The sequence below is a fragment of the Eretmochelys imbricata genome, chromosome 2 (genome assembly GCF_965152235.1).
Source record: "Eretmochelys imbricata isolate rEreImb1 chromosome 2, rEreImb1.hap1, whole genome shotgun sequence".
In the NCBI taxonomy this organism is placed as follows: domain Eukaryota; kingdom Metazoa; phylum Chordata; order Testudines; family Cheloniidae; genus Eretmochelys; species Eretmochelys imbricata.
Genome location: NC_135573.1, coordinates 221,840,246 through 221,856,001, shown reverse-complemented (window position 1 = coordinate 221,856,001; position 15,756 = coordinate 221,840,246). Strand labels below are relative to the sequence as shown.

General features: G+C 38.4%; 1 protein-coding gene across 2 annotated transcripts in view; it reads left to right on the top strand.

Moving 5' to 3' along the window:
* The window catches only part of CASD1 (CAS1 domain sialic acid O acetyltransferase 1), a 62,316-nt gene that overhangs the window by 15,824 nt on the left and 30,736 nt on the right, over positions 1-15,756 (top strand). The window contains exons 2-6 of one of the 2 annotated variants that reach the window (XM_077808082.1): positions 3,816-3,912; positions 4,810-4,930; positions 9,038-9,082; positions 10,705-10,767; positions 12,171-12,215. In XM_077808082.1, coding sequence (XP_077664208.1) covers positions 3,816-3,912; positions 4,810-4,930; positions 9,038-9,082; positions 10,705-10,767; positions 12,171-12,215 — 371 coding nt within the window. Of the gene's footprint in view, positions 1-3,815; positions 3,913-4,809; positions 4,931-9,037; positions 9,083-10,704; positions 10,768-12,170; positions 12,216-15,756 lie in introns of those variants that run through there. The other variant, XM_077808084.1, reaches the window with a different exon arrangement.

The following is a 15,756-nucleotide window of genomic DNA, read 5'->3' as shown; positions in this document are numbered from 1 at the left end:
AGATTTCACATTTTGCAGGAAATATTGGATATTCATGACAGAGAATATAGCAAAATTTTGGGGACTGAGCTATTTTGTGATATTCGTGATTTCCCCATCTAAAGCAAGTAGACATGAATTCATTTTGTTACCTATTCACAATATTAAATAGGTATGTGGCAGCTTATGATTTGAACTCATGGTACAAGGAAGAAATTTTCTGTTTGTAGCTGAGTTCTCCCACATGAGCTTTTTCTTTGATACTTTAACTTTTGTTTTACCTTCCATAGGAATTCGCTTATTTTGTCATGGCTATACAAATGTGAGAGTGCATATACTGAGAATTTTATTAGTTAATCAATGTAATTTAATAAATGTTCAATCTAAAGGTTTCTCTGTCCCTTTGTATTCCTTTATTATTCTGCATCTTAAATATGTTTTTTAAAATTTGTATGTCATATAACCTTTACATATTTATATATAAGAATCTCATTAATATTAAATTAAAAAAAACATTTTTTTTAAATTAGAAGACAGGTAATGGTGAAAATATCTCAAGTCTTCCCAACAACCAGGAAATATAATGCAAAAATACATTTTTTAGTTTTAATTTATAGATTCATAGATATTTAGGTCAGAAGGGACCATTATGATCATCTAGTCTGACCTCCTGCACAACGCAGGCCACAGAATTTCACCCACCACTCCTACAAAAAAAAACCTCACACCTATATCTGTGCTATTGAAGTCCTCAAATTGTAGTTTAAAGACCTCAAGGAGCAGAGAATCCTCCAGCAAGTGACCCGTGCCCCATGCTACAGAGGAAGGCGAAAAACCTCCAGGGCCTCTTCCAATCTGCCCTGGAGGAAAATTCCTTCCCGACCCCAAATATGGCGATCAGCTAAACCCTGAGCATATGGGCAAGATTCATCAGCCAGATACTACAGAAAATTCTTTCCCAGGTAACTTGGATCTTACCCCATCTAAAACCCATCACAGGCCATTGGGCCTATTTACCATGAATATTTAATTACCAAAACCATGTTATCCCATCATACCATCTCCTCCATAAACTTATCGAGTTTAATCTTAAAGCAAGATAGATCTTTTGCCCCCACTACTTCCCTCGGAAGGCTATTCCAAAACTTCACTCCTCTGATGGTTAGAAACCTTCGTCTAATTTCTAATCTAAATTTCCTAGTGGCCAGTTTATATCCATTTGTTCTTGTGTCCACATTGGTACTGAGTTTAAATAATTCCTCTCCCTCTCTGGTATTTATCCCTCTGATATATTTATAGAGAGCAATCATATCTCCCCTCAGCCTTCTTTTAGTTAGGCTAAACAAGCCAAGCTCCCTGAGTCTCCTTTCATAAGACAAGTTTTCCATTCCTTGGATCATTCTAGTAGCCCTTCTCTGTACCTGTTCCAGTTTGAATTCATCCTTCTTAAACATGGGAGACCAGAACTGCACACAGTACTCCAGGTGAGGCATATTATTTTTTCAAAGAATATCAAGCAGTATATTATTTCAAAACAAAAGGGGGAATAGTTTAGATTGGGTGGGAGATATAACTTGCATGGGATAAGAGAAGAAATATATAGCATGAGACATCATTTGGCTGCATGCCTTAACTATTCATTTTTGAGGTAGAAGAGCTATTCTGAGAAAACCTAGTGTATTTTTGGGGTGGAGGGATGTAAGTTAGACTCCTTTTATATACACTGTCAATTGTAGTTATTAATGTTTTTGTTTATTAATATATCTTCACCCAACACTGAAATACATGCAGCTATGCTGTGATAGCAACACTACCCTATATTGGGACCAATGAGTTGTTGTCTTGAAGTTGTACTTGGAAAACTGAAGATACAGGTTGGGGGGAAAGTATATCAAATTTAAAAACAAACCCCGAGCAATTCTGTCTAATGAAAATTAGTCAGGGGAGGAAAAGGAAATGGTTCCATTCTGTATGCTACCACAGCTACATCATCGTCATGTGAATCTGCTGCTGTCTGTGTAAAATACTTTGACGAGAAAATAACCTTTCTTTATTCAGTGTGCTTATTTCTCCCTTTCTCTTCCACTGCCTCTTGTCTTCGTGCAGATCCTCAAGTGATCTGTGTTTAAGTTCATATTAAGCAATTTCAACACACTGTATCTCTTTTCTACAGATTTCCTGTAACTTAGTTATAGAAAATTAATAAATATCCCCTCTAGTTTTCTTCTCTCTAGTGCCATGCTATAAGAAACTAGTGTTCAGTTTGCTTTGCTGAAACTCTGTTCTCCACATAAAAATTCGATACGATTTTTCCATGCAGGGAACCCAAGTCTAAGGTTTACGCTATTAGAACAAAGCGTGGTGTACATATGTGAGAATTCTGTTTGTTACTGCAGAGGCTGCGATCTCATCATACTTTTCAAGCTAAGCAGGATTTGGTTGGGTCAGTACTTAGAACACCTGCAAAGAAATCCTAGGTTCTTCATGAAGTAGTGGTGATTCATTAGGTAGCCTTCTCTTTGAGTCAGTGTTTGGGGACACTGTACAGTTAAAGGTGTCCTCTTCTGGATCAGATGCACAATTGAGGCTTAGGCTAGTGATAACCAAAAATCTCATAATAGTCTTCTCAAGACTAAGATGGCTATTCCTTCTGTCCAGAACAAATTTCAGTTCAGATAACTGCATTTTTCTAGTGTGTAATGTTGCTGTGAACTGCTGTACAGTGGGTGCATTTTACCTTGTAGATGGCTATAAACCAGTGATTCCTAAATAGTTTGTAAAGCACTTTGGAATCATTCTGAATGAAGGTCTAGTGCCCATGAATATCATTTGTTTTTTTATTTTTGGGAGAAAGTTCAGAAATCATACCTTTTTCAATGTTAATTTATTGGAAAAATAGTATCTTGGGAACAGCAGCAAAATCTTTCCTTTTTCTTCAGGCCCAGGTATTCATAACAATTTTAAAAAGGACTTATTAGTTTCGTACCTAAGATGTTCATTTACTTGAGCTTGAAGAAAAAAATCACATTTCTGTAGCTGACCCTTAGTTTGCAACTTTTAGACTGAAGGAGCTGACTGCAGTGCAGAATCAGAGGCTACAGAGAATTCCTATGCAAACCTCTTTCTGCTGAAACACTGAGATCTAATTCCGCCTGCTTTAAGGTGGTAATTACATTTTAAGCAAGCAGATACAAACTGATAATCCTGCACATTTCTTTTTTAGATTTAGATTGTATATAAAATGCTTAAACCATATGTTAAATCTTTACAGAAGAGCATTACATTAGAGTGCTAGTATGTTAATCACTTCACTTTATGTTGTTATAATTGTAGAATGATAGGTGGTGCAGTGGATTGATGCTCTGTTCTTTTAACTCTGGAGGCCCAAGTATTAATCTAGTTCAGGTCACTACCTGCTCCTTAGTAGAAATTAGGCAATCATCACCATTTGGCTGTGGACAGAGGAATGTTTTCAGACAGAAGTGAGAAGTAATAAATGGCAAAATTACGTGGGGAAATTTGTATGGGACCTCCTTACAATATAATTCCACAGTATGCATCCGATGAAGTGAGCTGTAGTTCACGAAAGCTTATGCTCAAATAAATTGGTTAGTCTCTAAGGTGCCACAAGTCCTCCTTTTCTTTTTGCGAATACAGACTAACACGGCTGTTACTCTGAAACCTGTCCTTACAATATACTTGGTTCTAGTCAGTGCTAGTGATTTCTTACCTTTGTGTGGTCTAAACTTCAACTATTTATTTAAAAAAAAATAAGGTAGTTGGTGGTTATGATACATTTTGTAGTTGGATTCTAATTCTAGTGTAATTTTTTTAAGGTGATGATACATGTGAATATCTTCTCTCCAGTGGGAGATTTCTTGGGGAAAAAGTATGGCAGCCCCATACTTGTATGATGCATAAATATAAAAATAGGTAAGGCTATCACCTTACATTCTTTTATTTTTATTCTATTCTCTACAGGGGAAAGTAGTAAGAAATCTGTATACTGGACTGCGGTCTTTTGAGTCTCTATAGCCTCATCTCTTTTGGCTGTCTTCATGCTTGCATCTGATTGTTTTTAAATGGGTTACAGTGAAATACATAATTTATCAGAGATCAGAAAAGGCCACTTAGTGTAAGTCCTTTGTGGCAGATATTCTTTTCATTATGTGTCTAGGGTGCTAAGCATAATAGGATCATGCTACTAAATATAAATAGATAAGAGTGGTAGTAATAATTTATACTGCATGTTTTGTTTATTATGAAGAATTTCAAGATAGCTCAAGGTGCATCACATGTTTTATATATGGTTTCAAATTGTGATTTAAAGGGCAAATACAATTCTTAGTTATAATATCCCAAATAGTTAATATATATTCCTTTTTTAGAATTTTTTCTTAAGAAAATGGACTAAATAATGTTGAGAAATAAAAGTACCTATCACTTTTTTTCTTCATTCACTTAATATAGAAACCGTGACAGATACCTTTATCACTCAGAATTATTCTGTTACTCAACAAAGTTATACAACTACTCAGTCTTTTTGATTTTTCAGCACCACCCAATGGGAAAGAGAGTCCTTTCACTCCTGCAGTAATTTGTAGAATCAAATGGTCAGGGTGGCTCCTTATTTCATACTTATTCCTAGTTATATGTAATGCATTCAGTATTTTAAAAAAACTATTTACCCTTCTTTAGAGTTAGATGTAATGTTTAGAATTTTCTGTATAACATTCAAGATTTCCTTTAAGGAATTGTCAATTTCCTTCATTAAATTGATTCCTTAAATAATGTAATATGTTAATTTTGTAATGCTGTTTCTTTTTGCAGTGAAGCAAAAAACTGCCTCCTAGACAAACATATTGCATTTATAGGAGATTCCAGAATTCGCCAATTGTTTTATTCTTTTGTAAAACTCATAAATCCCCAAGTGAAGGAAGAAGGAAACAAGGTAAGACTGTCTTTTTTCCCCCCAATTTGTCACTTCACTGTTAAAACTTTACTTAATTTCCAGGTTGAAAACACCAGAAACCGGGTTTTTTCTAAAGACTTTGATGTCTGGAATGGGCATTTGTTGGGAAATAATACTACTTACTGTCCTAACATTCAGGAAAGGGGACCACGTAGCGTAGTTCCGCAGAGAAACTAATCAAGCACTTGAGCGGGAGATTGGGCCCAAGCAGTTGTCAGAGGGTGATAACAGGAATGTTTGGCATGCTGAGAAGTGAAGTGGGAAGTTTGCAGAGGGAGTATTCAGCAGATGACAGTTGAACAGCCTGGGAAAGAAAACTAAGGTGGCTTCTCCAATGGCAACTGAGGCTATGGCTACACTGGCACTTTACAGAGCTGCAACTTTCTCGCTCAGGGGAGTGAAAAAACACTGAGCGCAGCAAGTTACAGTGCTGTAAAGCGCCAGTATAAACAGCGCCCCAGCCATGCTCCCAGTGCTCTAATCCGCTCGTGGAGGTGGAGTACCAGGAGCGTTGGGAGAGCTCTCTCCCAGCGTTGGCGCGCGACCACACTCGCACTGCAAAGCGCTGCCGTGGGAGCACTCCTGCGGCAGCGCTTTGAAGTTTCGAGTGTAGCCATGCCCTAAGTGAGATTTGTTTTTCTGGTGAGAAAATGGAAATTTGTCTGTACAATTTATGAATTCGCTGTGAGATATGAACTCTGTGTCTTTACCAATCGGCAAACTCTGTTTTGAATGTGGGGACAAGGTGCCTTCTCTGTGATCTCTTTACCTCTATATTGGACAGAAATGCCAAGGCATAGTGATGCAGGACTGACAATAGACAGTTGTTAAATTGGTATAATCCTCTTTTCAAATATAAACATCCTATACAGTAAGATAATGTCTACCCCAAGAACTGGCTAGATGGGGAGGGGTCACTTGGTAACAAAGTCATCTGGTATTGGGCTCTGGTCACCTGGGGAGGCTGATTAGGAGGTCACCTGACAGGGACTGGAAGGTTATAAAAGATGCTCTGTTGGGAGTTCTTTGGTAATTTTTCACCAGTTTAAGATGCAGGAGACAGCTGTAAGAAATGGATGAGGTTGGGACAGGAGGAACCTGCCTATCTGAACATAGATGGCCCTCCAAGCGAAGAGTGAGCTACAGTGAGGGGCATTGTGTTCAGAATGTGTATTGTTTTCTATATGATCTATACCCTCTATGTATTTGTCATGCTTAAGTAAAGAGCAATAACGTGTTAGTATCTGTTATATGTTACACCTATCAAATGGCCCTCTGAAGAGGGGAAAGTAGAAGGCCTACGCCTTTGGAGTTCTGGGAAAGGGTGTGTTTAAACTGGGGTGGGGGCTGAAGAGTCAGCAGTGAGACCAGAGGGGCTAGGAAGCTGGGCCATATGGTTGCAGCCTAGACAGAAGATCTGTGCTCCAGAGATGTCCCTAGGGACCTAAAGACAGGGACAGTGGGCGCTGTTCAGACGTTAGAGGCTTAAAACACCCAGGGAACCAATGGCAGGGTCTCCTCATAGCAAGCTGATGAGCTGCCAGCAGAGGGAGCCCAATCTGATCTATGCCAGTGAAGTTTTTTTGTCTTTTTTTAGCCAGTATTAATTAATTCAAGTCTTGTTGTAAGTCACTTCTTGAAAGATTAATTGCTGATTTAATCGGCACTGAAATCCTAGATGCATTGACTGATATGCGAGTCTGATTGGGGCTGAAATTAAAAATAGCTTTCTGCCTTCCCTTTCTTGTAAATGCCACTGAAAAACAGTTCTGTGTTCATTTTCTGAAGATAAGTGTGAAGCACAGCTTGCGAAGTGGAGCCAGAGATAGACTATAGCAATATAGCTTATCAGGCAGCCAAATCATTAACTTCTTCTGCTGTTCAGGGTTTGTATTCAGCTTCAGGTCAGACTGGTTGTATAGGCTGATTCCCCACTCTAGCACTTCAAGTGCAGAAAGTGGGGACCCACAAGGACTCTAAAAATTAATACTGGCCACTCCAGACTTGAATTAAACTTCCAAGGTTACAGCTTTTATCTGACCTTGGAGTGGTAGATGCTGCCATCACCCAAGTGCAGAACCCCTTTGAGAACCCAGGAACGCGCACTTGGGAATTCCTTCCTGTGGGGTACCCTCAGGCCCTTTCCCCCCACCCGCGGGGGGGGGAGGAAGGAAATCAGCTGTTGCCACCAGCTAATTAAACAACATGCACAAACCTCTTAAGACACAAGAATCCAATTCTGTTCTTAAAAAAAGGTAAACTTTATTAATTAAAAAAAGAAAAGAAAAAACACATCTGGGAAATCAGGCTATTGCTAGATTTAAAAAAAATAAAATCAGCCTACTACAAGGATTAAGCATCAAGAATAGCTTTCTTGAGGTCCAGCTTAAAGGTTACAAGCAAAACAAAAACACTTAGGGTTAGCACAGAGTAGTCCACAAGCCAGAAATAAATAAAAAGAGATAAACCTAACTATATCTTCCTAGACATTTTCTGATCTACTTACATATCTGGGGTTCAAAGTAGTTTCCAGATATGATACTGAGGATTTTTCATATCTGGCACTACGCTTCTTACAGCATAACTGCAGCCCTGTCTGCCTCTCCCCAGAGAACAACCACAGACCAACAAAAGGGGAGTCATTTTTCAATTTTAGAAAGTTCTAGCCTTCCTATTGGGTCTTTTGGCCAGGTGTCCACTCACTTCCTTTCACCTATGCATAGCAGTGAGACTTTTTAACCCTTTACAGGTAGAGCAATTAGAGAACAGCTACTAAGGGATTTTATAGCTGCTGACTGGCTGGGTATCCATAAAAGGGAGCTACCACTGCCTTTCATTTATCACACTTTTCAATTATTTAATACAATCGGGGTATTTAAATGCACAATAGCAATCTGTCTGGCAGGCAGCAAGTAATTAAATTTCACTTGTCAAAGCCAGATGTTTGGCTGATTGGATAACAGGAGTTTTCCTAGCCTGGGGGTTGGTGTTGGATTGCTTGCCAGAGGTGGGGAGTAGTTTGGCAATTATGAGAATTTGGTGGGGAGGAGTAGTTTGGTTGGTTCTGAGCTGGAAGACCTTTGTGTCAAATGCTTTTGAAACTGATGGAGTAATAGTGCATTTAATAGATATTGGAGGATATCTATTAAATGCATCCTGAGGAAGTTTCAGGATGGCTGAGCAGGGGGACTCACTGGCTTATGGAGAAAGAATGGGTATATTTGTCTACGGTACCTCAGCTCAGTTTGTGGAGGGAAAGTGCACTTGTCCTTTTTGTTTCAGGGATTGAAACTGAAATAATACAACTCAGTTTAATGTTAAAGGAGTATCTGTGTCTACTGTAATTAAGGATGCCTGACTTATTCCATCCTAATCTCCTGTTTTCAGTCAATAAGTTATGAATTACATATTCCAGGCTTGATTTCTGCCTGTGGTGATTTTATTTTTTTCTGGAAACTTTGAGCAAAATTGGTTCAGCTGTTAGAGTACAGGGGGAGCAGGAAAGTAGGCATACTAGTGGTATAGACCAGGGAAGTGTGAGAGGAAAATGTTTTGTTTCTATTTCGGTCCTTTGAGAGGAGTATTAAGAAAAATAGTGATGTCTAGAAAGGAAAGATTTCAGACTTTTTGAATCATTTGGTAATAGAAAGCTGTGGTGTTCCCAGGAGCTGCTCTGGGGACATAGCACCATATGCCTGAGCTACACTTCAAAGTTTTGCCAGCATAGCTATATCAGTTAGGAGCATGAAAAAATCAGTTACACCAGCAACAAAAAAACCCACAAACAACTTTTGCTAGTATATCTTATTTCCTCCAGGAAGTGATATAAGCTGTGCAGACAAAAGAACTATTTTTCTCATATAAACTGTCTCCTCTAGGAGCTGTACTAGCAAACACTTTTTGGTGTAGATGAGGCCTTAGATGAGTAGAGCCCTGTATGGATACAAAATTTGTATCTGCACCCGATCCACAAAAATGGTCCACGGATATCCACAATTTGTAGAGTTCTAGAAATGAGAGGGATCAGTATTTGAACATACACTACCTTCCAGTAGAACAAGTTTAACTTGTTTTTTATTTTGGCAGCATGGAAACATTCTTTTTGAAGACAAATCTGCATCAATTAAAGTGGTAAGTTTTTTATGATAATAAGCTCCAAGCTATAATAATCAATGTATAATTTTATATGCTCCCCCTGTACTTCAGGTGAAAACAATTAAGGACCTCTTTTCAGAGATACTGGTCAGTCACAAATTAAACAGAAGTCAATCAGGATTGCAGGTGGTCAGCACCATTTATGGTCTGATTCCCACCCACCCTGAAGATTTGTATCTTAAAATTTAGTGAAATCTGAGTAAGGTCCTTAGAGGTGTGTTTGGGTTGTGGTGTTTTTTTAAATCAATTCCATTATCTTACAGGAGCTTTGAACTCGATAGGAGTGGCATACAATATTAGTCCTCTCATCAGATCTGATAATTGGCCCTTCCAATGAAAGTGGTTTGTGATATTTGGAGCAAGGAATGTGGTAAATGCAGATGAGCTTTCTTTGTCACCCCAACCAATTCTCTGCCCTGGGTCCACTTTGATTGCAGTAACAGAGTGAGCCAGATGCATCACCAGTGTACAAGGTTTTTCAACACACACACACACACACTCTCTCTTACACTTGTGGGTTGTGGGTAGGTTTTAAGTAGAAATCTGTTCTCCTTCCCCATCCCCAGTGGTGTGGGAGTGGGGTCTTCCTGCAAAGACCTCAGTAGCATTACTTTCTTCCCACTCCTTTCCATATAATTCATCGAGAGAGTGCATGTTGAGTGGATTACTTAGGTCTTTGGAGGGAGCTATGATTTAAAAAAAGATGGTCAGTGTTGTATTCAGGAGAGGAGAAGTGTAACTTTGTGCTAGGACAGTCTTTCTGTCTTCATTATAAAGTTTTGTTGTAGTTCTTTGTTTTGTATTTTCCCTTTGATCTGACACTCTCCACTGTAGTTTTTTAGGAGACTGTAGTACCTCTTGATTGTGGAAGCAGAAACTACTTATGATGTTAAGAAGCAGGCTGGGCCTTAAATGGCCTCTCAGATTTATTTAGGAGAGGGAATAACATTAGCTGAGGTACATATAAAGTTTTACATAAATCTTTTGGAATTAATTTAGAGATTTTATTTTTATTGAGGGGAATGATTTTAATAAAGTGCAAGTCATTGGCCCTTTTTGTTTCTCTCTGCTCTATTTTAAGAAGTCAGTAACGTGAAATGCTAGTGTTAAATGTTAGGACTCAACATAGTTTGAAACCTGGAATATTAAGCTTTCAGAAAATTGGTTTTCAAGTGCAGAGATTTGCAAGATAGCTGTTGCGAAAAGTTGTGGGGAATGAAGCAAAAAGTTAACTAGAATACACTGATGTGATCCTTTGTAAACCTTAAAACATTTGTTTCTGTCCTTGATATCATTGGAAAACTGAGACTCTTCGCTTCCAACTCGTTTAAAGGTTTAGATTCTATGTGAAACCTTGGCTCCATTGAAGTAAATGACAAAACTCCCATTTATTTTACCCTTTGTTCCTGGCCGATTAAGACATCCGATCTTTCATCTATGATTGGTCCATGAATGTAGTAAAGAAATGAAGAAAAATTTGGACCAGTGTAATTTTCTGTGTATGAAATGCATTGCTTGCAGTTGATATAGACGTGCATTTTCTGAATGATGAACTACTCTTAAATTTACTCACAGATATTAATACATTCTTTTTTCAGGATTTCCTATGGTATCCAGAAGTTAATGGCTCTATGAAGCAATGTATCAAATCTTGGGCTGAGGTGTGTTCTAAAAATATACTGACTTTAGAAAATACCAACAGATTGAGGGACCTAATCTCCTATTGTTCCATGTGCTTAACCCGTATTGTGTACAAGTTCTGGATGTAGATAAAGGAGAATAATAATTTAAAAAATTGAAATCAAGTTATACAATAAGAGCTCTAAAAAGATATAGTGTTAGATCTATTATATCAACAGTATATATCCACACAGAACAAGCTAACACAAACTGCAGAAATTCACAATGTGGACTCAGAAGTTTAGAGGTCAAATGAAAGTCTACAAAGAATCCCACAGCTCTGTAGTATCTGGTGAACTCTTGCAAACTTGGGGGGGGTGCACTGGATCTTAAAATTATGCACTAGTTATACGTACTATCTAATATTCTTGTTTTCTTACTATCCAGCATGTTAGGTGTTCTTTCAAATTACTATACTTAACAAGTATAACAATTTGAACATGTATCTCTCTTGATAATTAGTAAAGTTGTTCACAAATTGACTCTTACTAAAGAATAGTTGCCATTTCTGGGTTTCTTCCTTTGATGATTCTATAATAGCTCATTATGCCACTAAAGCACTCACCACTTCTTAAATTTTCAAACAAACATCTCTGTGCTTTTTCCTATGCTGCTCCTCAGGTTTCGGTGAGCTCCCTGTAAACATCTGTGAAGCTACCTCTCTATCCTCCTTCAAAACCCTTTTTAAAATTGTCCTTTTCTATGATGGCTACAAAATGCTTGACAGCAATTAGGTTGCTAGTGTGCAGAGACCACTACCCATCATGCTGACTAATATTGTTTCATTGTTTTCTTGTAACCCCCCGTCTGCCTCTATCTGTCTCTTGTGTTATATTTAGCTTGTAAACTCTTTGGGGACAGGGATTCTTTGTTCTGTGTTAGTACAGCACGTAGCATAGTGAGGTCCTGTCTGTGTATAGGACTCTTAGGCACAACAATACTACAAATAATAATAATAATATAATTGTCACTTAATTATTTAGACAAATACCTTCAGTCATTGGCCACTTCATAACAATGAACATGCCAGATCACAAATGTTTAGAATATTTATTTCAGCTGCTATAATGCTTGTTTGTGTGATTTAGCAGTGCATAACATCTTATGAGTAGATGCCTAGATAGCTTTTAAAGAGCAAACTTAAATACTGCCTAGCTCGATAAATGATTTTGAACATATGGAGACATAATGATACTTTGCACTTACATAGAACTTTACATCTGAGGATCTCACTGCTTTACAAATTCTTAGCCTCACAAGACAGCGGAGGTGTGATAAAATCAAGGCACAGATGTTAAATAACTTGTGCAATAAATTGAATAATAGCTTTAGCGATTTGTGAAGATATTTAGAAGACTAATCTCTCTTTTACTTTGTGTTTTAGGGTTCTATTGCAAAACCTCATGTAATTGTAGCAGGAGCTGCTACGGTAAGCTTTTCATCCAGTAGGCATTCTGGTGTGAATGTATGGAAATTATTACAGGAGAAGACATGTGTTTCTAGAAAAGTTACAAGAGGAAATAGTTACTTTAATTTCAAAAGGGAAAACATACACTGATTGTCAATTTTCTATTCCAAATGTCTTGTTCTTGTTATAACAAATACTTTTTAAAATATCAGAGTAATATTTGTATATAGACTTGTGTGATGTACAGTAATATTTTCTCACTGTTTCATTGTTAAAGATTGTGTTTTGGCTTGATGAATGGATGAAATGTAGAACAAATCCTCTGAGAAGGTAGACCAAGTACTTCATAAAAGTTTTAAATATTTGTATGAATAATTTGGCCAACTGAATATAAACTTTTTAATGAATATTGTTTTCAAAAAAGTATTGACCTTGATGATGGTCCTGTCTGCAAGGTTTTCCTTCCAGGAATCCATTCTTCTTACTTAATTTAAAGTCTTCTGTACTCTGTCGACTTGTAGAATACCCTCTTCTGCTGTTACCAGGAATCACCTAAGTATCTGTGCTTCCTGAGACTGTGAGCTTTGACATCCTGATTCAGGAATCTGAACCTCAGGGCAAGTCTACACTAGAGTGCTACATCATCACAGCAGCACCGATGCAGCTGCGCCACTGTAGTGCATCTGGTGAAGACGCGCTATGCCGATGGGACAGTGTCTGCCACCTACATAGTGCGGGTGTGGACAGCGCTTAGGTCACTGTAACTTACGTCACTGGGGGGGGCGGTGTTTTTTTGACACCCTTGAGCAATGTAAGTTACATTGTTTTACGTGGTAGTGTAGACTAGTCCTCATTCTCTCCCCACTTCCAGTAGGAAGAGGAGTAGGGTCCTTCCCCCAATGCCAGGTATCAGCATATGGACTAGTCTTTCTACTATCTCCCACCTTTAATGACATCATCCTGGGTAGCAAAAATACCCCAGTTTAATGTAAAAGCTATACTTAGTTGCAATTCAACATATTTTAATGATTACCAACTAAGAAGAATTAGCCTTTCTTTAGGAAAATAACTAAAAAGTACAAATGCAAAACGTGATTTAAATAATCAGTTTCAATCACGGTTTCCTGTTTGCTGACTGAAATCATGATTACATTTGTCAGTTTAAATCACTTTGGTTCAAATCAGTCCACTCTGGCTCAAATTCAGGAGTAGCACACTGGAAACAAAATCTTTTGAGTGCTGCTATTTGATCTGTGAATTTGGAGACAATACTTGTCTAGGAGTCCTGCTAATCTATAAACCTCTGGACACCAAAAGTTTCCAAGAAGAGGTGATGTATTCATGTAGTCTGATGTAGTCAAAAAGTTCACAAGAGCTGTATGTCAGCTGTCTGGAATCGCTCACAAATGTGAATACCAGCATCAAGGCCGACTATTAGAAACCAGGACACAAACCCCAAACTGATTGCGAGTTCTGCGCTTAAATTTCACCAACTAAGTAAGTATCAAGCATGAACTTCTCAAGCACTATAACAGACTTGATGTAGTGTCACAGACAGTCCCCTTGGGTACTCCAGTCTATATTAGCACTTCAGGCAAGCCTGCCTTTGGGATAGATGGTGCCTTACACCAAAAATCAAAATGATATTCAGGCTACTCCCAGGCTCAAATGACCGGTCACTTTCCTTAAGTCAGTTGCATCTCAAGGCTCAAACCAAAAACAATGCTTGTAGCCAATGCTATAATAAACTAACTGAAGATTTATTAACTAAGGAAAAATAAATGATTTATTAACTATTATTAAATAAGGAAAATAAATGAGTTATTTACAAAAATTAAAGCAGGTAAACATGCACACACAAATGAGTTATAGTCTTCAGTTTCAAAAGATGATAGAAACTGTTGCAATATGCAAGGTCTATATACCCTTTGGGGCTAACCCAAGCTAAACAGCTTGGGGTCCCTTGCTTATGCTTAGTAGTCTTTGCCCTTCAGAGTTCAAACAGCATAGAGATAACAATTTCTTCTTGACAGGGATTTTTATCCCCTTCCCCCCAAAACTCAAGCTGATGGGATGAGTGTTTGTGCACTCTCCTCTCTTCATGGGTTTGGGGGGAGTAATCAACAAAGTTTTTTGTCCCCTTATGTTTCATAATAGCTTGTCTGATGTCTATGGGCCTTGTTTCATTGGGTAGGAGATGACGCCTCTTGTGGTAAACTAGTATTTCACACTTGTTAATGCATCTCTCCTGACTGTGGGGCTTTATAGTTTCAGAGCAAACACCTAAATATTACCTTATAACATGGGACACTGATATTATGTGTGGGATTAATGCATGCAACAACTTACAAGAATTTTATACAGTCTAAACACATTTTTATAAATCTACCTGTTTTAATAATACTAACACACAGATGGGCCAGACTGGTTTCCAGCTGTGCATTTGTCAGTGTTCAGTGAGGCTTGGGGGTCTTGGCATGAGCTAGTACCTGGTCTGCCAGTATCACACCATCTTGGGAGATTTCCCTACAGATGATCGCCTAAAACTCCTATCTGAACTCTGTGCTTTTTGTTTCTCATAAGTTTTCTTAGAAGTCTCTCTTTCACACACAGACACACATCCACCAGTACCCCAGACAAAATAGTAAGGCCTGATCTACACTTAAAATTTAGATTGACAAAGCTATGTTGCTCAGCCATGGCTGTGCTGACCTAACCCCTGGTGTAGAAGCAACGAGGGAAGAAAGCTTCCATTGACCTAGCTACTGCCGCTAGCGGAGATGGATTACCTACAGCGACGGAAAAACCCCTTCCATCATTTTTGGAAACTGTTATGCTGCAGTACTACAACAGCATAGCTACAGTGCCGTAGGTGAGCCTTTATAGCACCTGTATTGTAGACATGGCCTAAGGCTGGACATTAACATAAGAAACTCAAGAATAACCCCCCAATCCTGATTGCACCATGTCCTACCCCACATAGAAATGAAAACTCTCTGATATAAGATGAAAAAACCACCATCATGGTCTACTGAAAATCAAATTCCAAAATATATTTTACAGAAAACTACCCAGTCAAGAACTAGAAGAACCAGTGAAGCTCAACTATTGTTCCCTAACTACTGCTTATAGATAGTCCAGTACCAAAATGACCCATTCTACCTAACTGTAATCAAGGGCATCACCTTTCTCTTTGTGGATATGAAAGAGAAAAATGAGCCAGCTATACACAGATGACACTCAGTTCTCTGTGTCCTTTATCTCATACTAAACAGCACCATCTTCCAGTTGGCCAAAGTTGAACTCGTGCAAGACTGAAGTAATACTCAGGTTTCTGAAGCACTTTCCTATTTCTGCTGCCTATGCCCCACACCACTACCAAGCATGTCTGCCCTCAGATTAAGTTGTTCTGAAGCCTTTGGGTCCATGGGACTCCTCAGCACTATTTGATGCTGAAGTACTGATGGTAGCAGAAACTTTCATTTCTGACTTTGACTGGCCAGAATATTGTGCCCCTTCTTGGGCTTAGCAAAAGTATCTGTTTTGATATTCAGCATTCTCT